Genomic DNA, 9380 nt, shown 5'->3' with positions numbered 1-9380 from the left:
AAAACATGGCTGAAGCCCATTCTTTCCCCTCAAAGAATTCTGGGTGCTGTAGTTTAAAGCTCACAAGACTGAACAGTTCCCAGCAACCCTTAAACTACAGTGCCCAGAATGCTTTGAGGGAAAGAATGTGCCTTAAAGGCACGGTGCATAACCAGCCCCCTGCCCTGCAAGAGAGGTTCTGCCAGCCACATCTCACGTGTTCTACACCTGTTAAGACCTTCTTATTTGGCCAGGTGGCTGGCTGGTGCGGAATCATGTCCCCTTTTTACTTTAAGGTGCAGATTCTCATCCCAGTGACTGCACCAGCTATCAGCTCTTGACTTCCGCAGTACCAACTATGGAATTTTTGTATGCATAAGCCACCTCAAGGGTCCTTGTGAGAGCCAAATGGCAGGGAGTTAATTTTTTAAAAAAGACTCCTAGGTAAAAATAGACACACATATATTAAAAATGTCATTTAAAGCAAACAAAGCAGAAGGCCACAGGTAACAAATGCAGCTATAACCGGGCTTTGGTGAATTTCAAAGCTCAAAAAAGCATACCGTTGTTCAGGAGCAAACTGGTTGTTTCTTCTTGTTGTTTTTGCAGCAGCAGCTCAGCCAAAGCAAGAGCAGTTCAGTGCAGCTCTCAGTGCTTTTCCTCTTCCAGGCTCAAAATGAATGCAAACTGCTCTTTAAAAGGAAACAGAGAAAGGTGCGATAAGGCAGGGGTAGCTATCCTGGCGCCTTCCAGATGTTGGACTCCACCAGCCACAGATTGCAGGGGGTGGGGTGGGAGATGAAGTTCAGCAGCATCTGGAGGCACCTGGGATAAGGAAAGTCTTTTGCCAAGGACACGGCCCCACCTGTTTTACTTTGAGTCCCAGGTTGCCAGAAGCTGCAAGAGGGGAATGTGCTCCTGTGTTTGGGTCCTGCTTTGGGGCTTCCCATTGGGGCATCAGGTTGGCCCCTGTAAGAACAGGTTGCTGGACTAGATGGGCCACTGGCCTGGTCCAGCACGGCTGCTCTTATGCTCTCCCCAAGATGGGGGCACCCGGCAAGTTAAAATGCAGATGAAGCTAAGGTGGGGTAGGAGTTAAGCATTCCTGCATCTTTAGCCTCCAAGGGCTGAATGGCTGGGCAGCCTGATTTGGGTTATTATTGTTGTTTTGGTTGGCAGGATAGGGAAGAGCTGCCATCCCTTGCATCAAGTGATGCTTTGAAGATGCAAAAGTGCAGGTGAACATCTAGCAAAGCGGCAAACAGTCTTACCATCCGTCAGGGGCTGGACCGAGAGCCTCTGCCTGGTGAAAAGAGCCGCATCTTTCAGGGGCCCTCCAGAGATTTTGTGCGCCTGGTGGTGAAGTTTCAGCTCGGCCAGAGGGATGAACCGCTTAGTCATTCGCATAAACTGGACGTCCACCTGCAAGCACAAAGGAAGGAGCATCCGTCAGGGAAGGGAGTCGGACCTTGGGGTCTGCAACTTTTGCTCTTCTACCTGCAGAATTGCGGCTGGCAATATTGTGCTATCTGGTATTGTGAGGCACTTGCAAGAAGATTCTGCCTCCCCTTTGCTGGCTGTGCAGAGCAGTTACTGATTCAAAAATGAGTGAAGAGTCATTAACACTCTGAATGAGAGAAGCTCAGAGAGAAATGGAAGGATTTGTCTCTGCATCTTGCCGGGTGATGTGAAATATTAAGCAGAATGAGTAGGAGTAGAAGACTGCTCGAAACATCCCTCTTTTGGAAGAAAAGCATCCATTAATTAATGCTTTAGAAAAGGAGGCCAATAGTATATATCATGTGCGAGATATACTTAGCTGAGAGACTTACTGCAATGGAAGGAGATTTATTTTCAGCCTTGCAAAAAAACCCACAAGTTTGTAATGCACCATTTGCCTTGTTTACAAGCCCACATATACAAAAATAACTCATTTGTGGCTGTTTTAAAGAGGAACAAAAGGAGCATTATTTGTCCCACTTCCATCTTTGACACGAGGGATGGGGAACCATCGGGCCCCTCAGGGTCAAATGTGACCCGCAATATCTCCATATGAGGCCTCTGAGGCCTCTCCTCAGGCTAAACCTTCCTGACCCTGTTCCACAGCCTCCTCAAATGCTTTTGCCTGGCTGGAATGTGTCCTTGGACTGCAAGCGACGCCTCTCGCTAGCCTGGATGGAGGATACAGAGAGCTGTGCTCTCAGGGCCGTCTTAAGCATATGTGGTGCTGGGGTGCAAAGATCCGCCTGGCGCCCTGCCCCCGGTTGCCCAGAGTTGTTGACCTTTGTTTAGGGGGAGAACCCCAAAGTTGATGACCTTTTTTAAGGAAAGGTTCCCCAAAGTTGTCAACCTTTTTTTAGGTTGCTGATACCATGCTTATGTCTGCTCAGGAAAGGAAAACAGGAAACATAAGGAGCCCAGTGCAACAAACCAGCCCGAGGCGTCGGCATCTGAGCGAAGCCGGGCACCTCATGGTGTAAGCAGCATGCGGTGGACGGGCCTCTCCATGGTCCTGCGCCAATCCCGGGCATGCAGGAGGGCAGAGCCAGCTGGCCACCTCAATGTCTCGCTGGCTCGCTTGCTCCTGAATTCGCAGCACAGAGCTGCCCGCAGCAGAAGAGCCCGCCATGGCGCTCCGACTGACAGGTGGGCTCTTCCCCAGATGCCAACTCTTGGGCCCCAGACTTTCGGCCTGGCGCCCCTGAGAACCCGGTGCCCCGGTGCCCTGCACCCCTGGCACCTATGGTTAAGACAGCCCTGTGTGCTCTGTCTAGAAAACTGACTCCTGCATGGCTGCTGTGCAGAAGGAAGAGTCAAGTCTGCTGCTCTGCCAAAGAATTTCCCTAACCCTGGTATACGCATGATGAGATCGGAGCCAGCCGTGCCTAACCAGAGCCGATCCTTGAAAACCCATTTGCCAAGCACCACCAATCTTACCATGAACCATTTGGGTTTCTCTTTGGTGCTGGAAGCATCGTAGTGAGGATCTTTCTTTTCAAACTGGGTGTGATCGGGATACGCCTCCTTCACTATCTAGAATTTGGGAGAGAAGCACAGCCAGAACACGACTCGCAAACTGAGAGTAGCCACGGAGTAGACACTGCTTTGAGAAAGTCATCAGCATTTGTGACTTGGCACTCACATCCAAATGTGCTCAACTGAAAAAGACTGCAATTTGAGGCAATTTGCCAACTGTATGGTCCATATCAGAACTTCCAGCTCTCCTCTGTAACAACAGGACTCAGGCCCCAAATAGCTGGAAGACCACCTCCTTCCCTGCAGACCCTCTTGAGTGTTAGGAACTGCACACATTGTACACTGAAGATGCACTTCTCTTTGACACCTAAGATATATGTCTATTTTTGGGAGCCACCCCTATTCCTGAGACTAATTTGTTTTAAATGGGTTTTAATATTGTTATTTCACACAGTTGTGAACCACCCCTGGTACCTCTCACCTTGATGATGCCAGCAATCCCGGGCTCTTTACAGTTGCTGTGATAGAAGAAGGCTTCCTGGCCAGCTTTCATATCCTTCAGGAAATTCCGTGCCTGCCAAAACAAGAGCAGGGATCAGCTTATTGACACCACCAGACAGAAGCACTACAGATAATACATATCTCCTTGCAGGTAATTAGCACTATAGCCACCATGCCTCATAATTTGGAGGAGAGGATTATATAAAGCCATGGATTGTGCTAACCCTTGTTTAGAACTCGATGCAGGGAGCCAAAGCTCACAGACAGGCAAACCATAGTTTTAGAACTATTTGATTGCTTTCCTTTTCCACAGGACCTCCTCAGCACCCTGGTCTCCAGGGAGCTGGCAAAGCAAGAGGTGGACTGTGATCTGTCAGTTCAGACATTGCACCAAACCATAGTTAGAGCCAACAATGGATAAGAAACCATGGTTTCCGGTTCTGGTTTGCTAGCTGATTATAAACCATTACTCATCAATCCAGATGTCATGCTAACCCAGAGAAAAGGAACCATTTTCAGCCCAAGGGCCACATTCTCTTCTGGGAAGCCTTCCAGGGGCCACATGCCAGTGGTGGGTGGGGCCAGAGGTAAGAGTGGGCAGAGCAAAATATGTGGATTTTACCTTTCTTTGCTTGACTAGTTTCGACACATTCACCTCTCCCATCCAGGCAAGCACGGAACATCATCAGAGTTCAAAAACACATCCCAGCCTAGGCTCATTCTCATCAATGCTAGAAAGTACGTATGGTTTGAATTTGCAACACAACTAGTCTTAAATATCAACAGCACGGGCAAAAATAAAAGGTGGAAATGGACAGCAGAACTTTAAAGTGCCAAAGCATATCTGTGTTCTCCCACTGTAAGCTTTGATTGGAAGGCAAGTTGATTAGGATCTACGCAGTATCGCATCCATCCAGAATAGCTATTTGCTGCTCAGAAACCTTTTTTTTTTTTGTGAGAATAAATTTATTGATCAATGCCGTTGCTACAGTTGACTTTACTTACCTGGTAATTCCTGACTCCGTCCCAGCATGCTGTCTGATTGGGTTGAGCTTTTAAATCTTCAATGCCAAACTGAATAATAAAATAAAACAAACATACATTATCCAAAATGCCTAACTGTGCCTTTAAAAAAGAAAAGAAAAAATAAGTTCAGCATTTCATTTATTACTGGCAGCCTCGTTTGTACCTGGCGTTGCTTGGGAATTCTAAGACACCCCCCCCAAAAAAAAAATCTGTGCAGTTTTGAAAGGTTTGGTCTGCCCTAAGTGAGGCACAAGGGGCTTGGGGTGATTTCTGGGGGCGGGCGAGATATAAAGGAAGGGGAGGTTGGTCAGGTGTGAGGAGCAAAGGGGTTGGTGAGTAGAGTGTGCAAATGGAGCAGCCCCTTGGGGAGGGACAGACAGACAGAGAGTGAATCTGTAATGTTACACTAGGCATGAGATTTTGGTTATAATATACAGCTTTTATTATGGGAAAAGTTATGGAAAGAAGATTTAAAATTTATAGCTTCCTTTACATTGAAAATAGGGATGTGGGTGGCGCTGTGGTCTAAACCACTGAGCCTCTTGGGCTTGCCGATCAGAAGGTTGGTGGTTCGAATCCCTGCAACGGGGTGAGCTCCCATTGCTCGGTCCCAGCTCCTGCCAACCTAGCAGTTCGAAAGTATACCAATGCGAGTAGATAAATAGGTACCGCTCCGGCGGGAAGGTAAATGGCATTTCTGTGTGCTGCTCTGGTCTCGCCAGAAGCAGCTTAGTCATGCTGGCCACATGACCTGGAAAAACTGTCTGCAGACAAACGCCGGGTCCCTTGGCCTTTAAAGCGAGATGAGTGCCACAACCCCAGAGTCGTCTGCAACTGAACATAACTGTCAGGGGTCCTTTACCTTTTATACACTGAAAGAAAATTATTTGAAAATGATGTACCGCTGGTATCTGACACCTAGTAAACTAGCAAGAATGTATAGAACTGTTTCAAATGTGTGTTGGAAATGCAAAAATAAAGAAGGCACCTTTTACCATATGTGGTGGAGTTGTCGGGTAGTAAAAGAGTTCTGGGAAATGATATATAATGAATTTTTTTTAAAAAACCATTTAAGGTAACTTTTGTTTAAAAAAAACATCCCAGAAGCTTTGTCAGGAACTGTAGGTGCAGAATTACCAAAAGAGAAGAAAAGACTGTTTATGTACACGACGACAGCAGCACGGATGCTCTTAGCCCAAAAACGGAAAGACGATAAAGTCCCAACCAGAGAAGAATGGCAGACCAAGTTGATGAACTATGCCGAACTGGCAAAAATGATGGGAGAGAAGGAATCAGGAAGACCAAATTTTTATTAAGGACTGGAATAATTTTATAACGTATCTTAGGGACCACTGTAAGCAGTTGAAATCATTAGCAGGAATACAATAACTCTTGTAAAGTAACATAAACTTTAGATATTCTGGACATATGATAGATTACAGTAAAAGATGTAGGAATAAATTTTAAAAATGGAACCCAGGGAGGGAGGGTAGTCTGAAGGTTCGAGAGAACCTTTTGTTTTTATTTTTTCTTTGGGATTGTTATGTTTGTTGTGTGTAATTAGTACATAAAACTATTAATGATTATAATAAAAGCGAGAGCGAAATGCACACATCTCCCATAGAAGATGGCTTGCTTACCTTCACATCTACACCCTTCTCAAACCTGCTCTCGGGTTCAGATTTCATTAGCCAATGGGTGTGGGCTCTCTTGTTTCTGTCCTGCTCAGCACGGGCTTCTACCTTGGAGGTTTCCGCAACATTTCCGGTTGTAAGGCTTTTCATCTCGACTCTCTGCGATCTGGGTCTCTTGCTCTCCCCCTGCAGCTCAGATCTGGCATCTTTAAAATCAGGTTCTTTTGGAGCTTGAAGGATCCAAAGAATTCATAGGGTATTTGGAAGATGAATTTTAAAAGGACATGAGGAAAGTGGGAAGGGGAGAAAAGAATAATGTCAGCTTGGTGGGCTTCAGCTAATCTATTAAAAAAAGTCACTTTGGAAAATGATTCATAAGTAACTGGGAAGAAATGGATGCACAATGTCCATCTCTAGATATTGTGGTTTGCCTGCTGGAACCTTCTGCTAATTTCTCCTGTTTGTGCTCAGACACAGCACATTTACATTTACCAGCAGATGCTTGCTTGCTACTTCCTAGACGCATTTGTCATTGGCTGTGCTGCTGTGAGGTCATGAAATACATAGGAACATTCCAAATGCTCAGGGCAGGGGTTTTAGCCACAGAGCTGGGAGGCAAGTGAAGAGGAAGGGCCCTATAGCTCAGTGGTAGACCATCTGCCTTGTGTGCAGAGGGTTCCAGGTTCAGTCCCCAGCATCTCCAAGTAGGGCTGAGAGAGACTCCTGGCCTGAAACCCCAGAGAGCCACTGCCAGCCAGTGTAGGCAATACTGAGCTTGATGGGCCAATGCTCAGACTTGGTATAAGGCAGCTTCTTATAAGGGAGGGGCTGCATGTAAATGGTCCGTGGCTCAATCTCTGCTTTTTCCAGGTATATCTGGAAGAGAGACCTTTTCCTCCTGACTCACAATGCTAATGAAACAGGGTGCTAGAGGGAGAGATCTATCCATTGCTTCTCCTCTGCAAGCTGCTAGCACCTACTAAACTTCCTTGGCAGGCTAGTAATTTTGCAGCCTTATTTACAAGGCTGCTGGATCAGACAGGCGAGAGGGCGTTTTTTGGGGGGAGAGACCAGGGATGAGTGAAACCAGACATATTGGGCAGGAGAGGGGTCAGAGAAATAGGCCAACTATCAAATCCATCATTCAATGGGGGAGAGGACATTTGTGGCCCTCTCTATGTTGCTGGACTACAACTCCCATCAGCCAACACAGCTGATGGTCAGGAATGATGGGAGCTGTAGTCCAGCGATCTCTGGTGGGCCACAGGTTCCCTATTCCTGATATAAATCTTTAGCTACAGGTGCTGAGTAGCTCACATTTCAACATCCCTTAGTGTGTATATAGCCAAAAAAAGAGCAGCACACAGAAGATGCAGCCCAAGTTGGCTCTTTCTTTATCACTAGTTTTTACTTTTTTTAAGTAAACTGAACTCTGGATAATATTGCTTGAGCCTGACTGCCCCACTGACCTGTCAAGGCTGCTCGGCCTCTTTTCTTCCCTTTCGGAGGCATTTATCCAGCTGCCTAGAAGAAGGGAGGAAGAATCTTAAGAGAAAGCAAAGCAGGAAATCCTTTCTTGCATCAATAGCTCAGTCGGTAAAGCACGAGACTCTTAATCAGGCATAGGCAAACTCGGCCCTCCAGATGTTTTGGGACTACAACTCCCATGATCCCTAGCTAACAGGACCAGTGGTCAGGGATGATGGGAGTTGTAGTCCCAAAACATTTGGAGGGCTGAGTTTGCCTATGCCTGCTCTTAATCTTAAGGCCATGGGGTTGAGCCCCACGTTGGGCAAAGGATTCCTGTATTACAGGGGGTTGGACTAGATGACCCTAATGGTCTTTTTCAACTCTACAATTCTATGATTCCTTATATGAAGCGTAACAAGAGAGGTCAGACTTGGGGAAGGACTGGAGCTTAGTGACAGAGCCTCTCTGTCACAAAGCATGCAGGAGGTTCCAGGTCCAGTCCCTGGCATTTCCAGGTAGGGCTGGGAAGGTTCCATGCCTGAAATTCTGGAGAGCTGCTGCCAGTCCGTGTAGACAATACTGAGCTACATGAATCAGTGGCCTGACTGAGTATAAGGCAGCTTCCTATGTATTTTTCGATTTGATTGGCAGTGCCTCCATCACTCCAGGACTGGGGGGGATCAAGGCTCAGATCCCAGTTTTGCTATCAAAAGGTCACTCTCTTTATCTCAGCCCACTGGTCTTCAAGTGGTGGGTCACAGCTTGATCCAAGATAGCTTGCAACTGGAGCATAAAGGTAAAGGTAAAGGTACCCCTGCCAGTCGTGTCCAATTCTAGGGTTGTGCGCCCATCTCACTTAAGAGGCCGGGGGGCCAGCGCTGTCCGGAGACACTTCCGGGTCACGTGGCCAGCGTGACGAAGCTGCTCTGGCGAGCCAGCACCAGCGCAGTGCACAGAAACGCTGTTACCTTCCCACTATAAAGCGGTACCTATTTATCTACTTGCACTTTGACGTGCTTTTGAACTGCTAGGTGGGCAGGAGCTGGGACCGAAAGACGGGAGCTCACCCCGCGGCGGGGATTCGAACCGCCGACCATGCGATCGGCAAGCCCTAGACACTGAGGTTTTACCCACAGCGCCACCCGCGTCCCATAACTGGAGCATAGCCACCATGAAAATACATGGTAAATGATTAAGAAATGGTTCCCCACGTGCATGCCTGGGCTACAAGGGGGTCCTACTGAGTCTGAAAAGGTTGAAGATACCTAGCCTAACCTACCTCGCAGGGGTGTTGTTGAGTATTAAATCAGGGGGGCAGGGAGAACAATGAGCGCTGCTTTTTGCTCTCAAAACGTAAGTTATACATGTATTACATAAAAGCCCATCAAAAGTTAAAGACTATAGGGATGGAATAGCACCTGTACCTGTAAAATTGGTGCCGTGGTGGCACAGATACGCGACTGTCCAACTTTCCTTCCTCTTAACAGAGTCCTTTCTGTCTCTCCAGCTTTATAAATTGGCGCGCCTGATTGCAACACACACACAAAAAAAATATCAGAAACGCTTCCGCTGCTAAATGCCTGTTTGGTTCGGAGGTTACATACTCGTTTTGCAAACCGCAGCTATGCCTTTAAGACGTTGCAGCCAATCGGAAAACTAACAGCTGGAGAACCCTGGGGAGAGAAAGACAACACAACCCCAGAAGCCCGGGCAAGCCCTTTGCAAAGGCTTCTGGGGATGGTAGTCTTCTCTGGTAGGAGCCAGAAAGAAAAGCAACCATCGCCTGTGGAGCTG

The 9380-nt window shown here is 47.2% G+C and overlaps 1 protein-coding gene and 1 long non-coding RNA gene across 5 annotated transcripts in view; one reads left to right on the top strand and one right to left on the bottom strand.

Annotated features, from left to right (window-relative positions):
- LOC310695342 overlaps positions 1-9380 on the top strand; it is a 362862-nt gene that overhangs the window by 340552 nt on the left and 12930 nt on the right. The window lies entirely within an intron of this gene.
- THYN1 (thymocyte nuclear protein 1) lies at positions 441-9247 on the bottom strand. 4 transcript variants are annotated; one of them, XM_083479455.1, is made up of 8 exons: positions 9005-9247; positions 7586-7640; positions 6123-6346; positions 4462-4530; positions 3437-3529; positions 2917-3012; positions 1251-1401; positions 441-666 (listed from the first exon to the last, which is right to left on the bottom strand). In XM_083479455.1, exons 2-8 carry the CDS (start codon positions 7626-7628, stop codon positions 596-598), a joined length of 747 nt encoding a protein of 248 aa, XP_083335581.1. In that variant the 5' UTR covers positions 7629-7640; positions 9005-9247; the 3' UTR covers positions 441-595. The 4 variants fall into 4 exon arrangements, with proteins under 4 accessions (XP_083335581.1, XP_083335580.1, XP_083335583.1 ...); XM_083479454.1 differs by having other exon boundaries at positions 9011-9246; XM_083479457.1 differs by having other exon boundaries at positions 441-671; positions 9005-9242.

The sequence above is a fragment of the Podarcis liolepis genome (genome assembly GCF_965112155.1).
Source record: "Podarcis liolepis genome assembly, chromosome: 16".
Lineage (NCBI taxonomy): Eukaryota > Metazoa > Chordata > Lepidosauria > Squamata > Lacertidae > Podarcis > Podarcis liolepis.
This window is presented reverse-complemented; position numbering and strand designations above follow the sequence as displayed.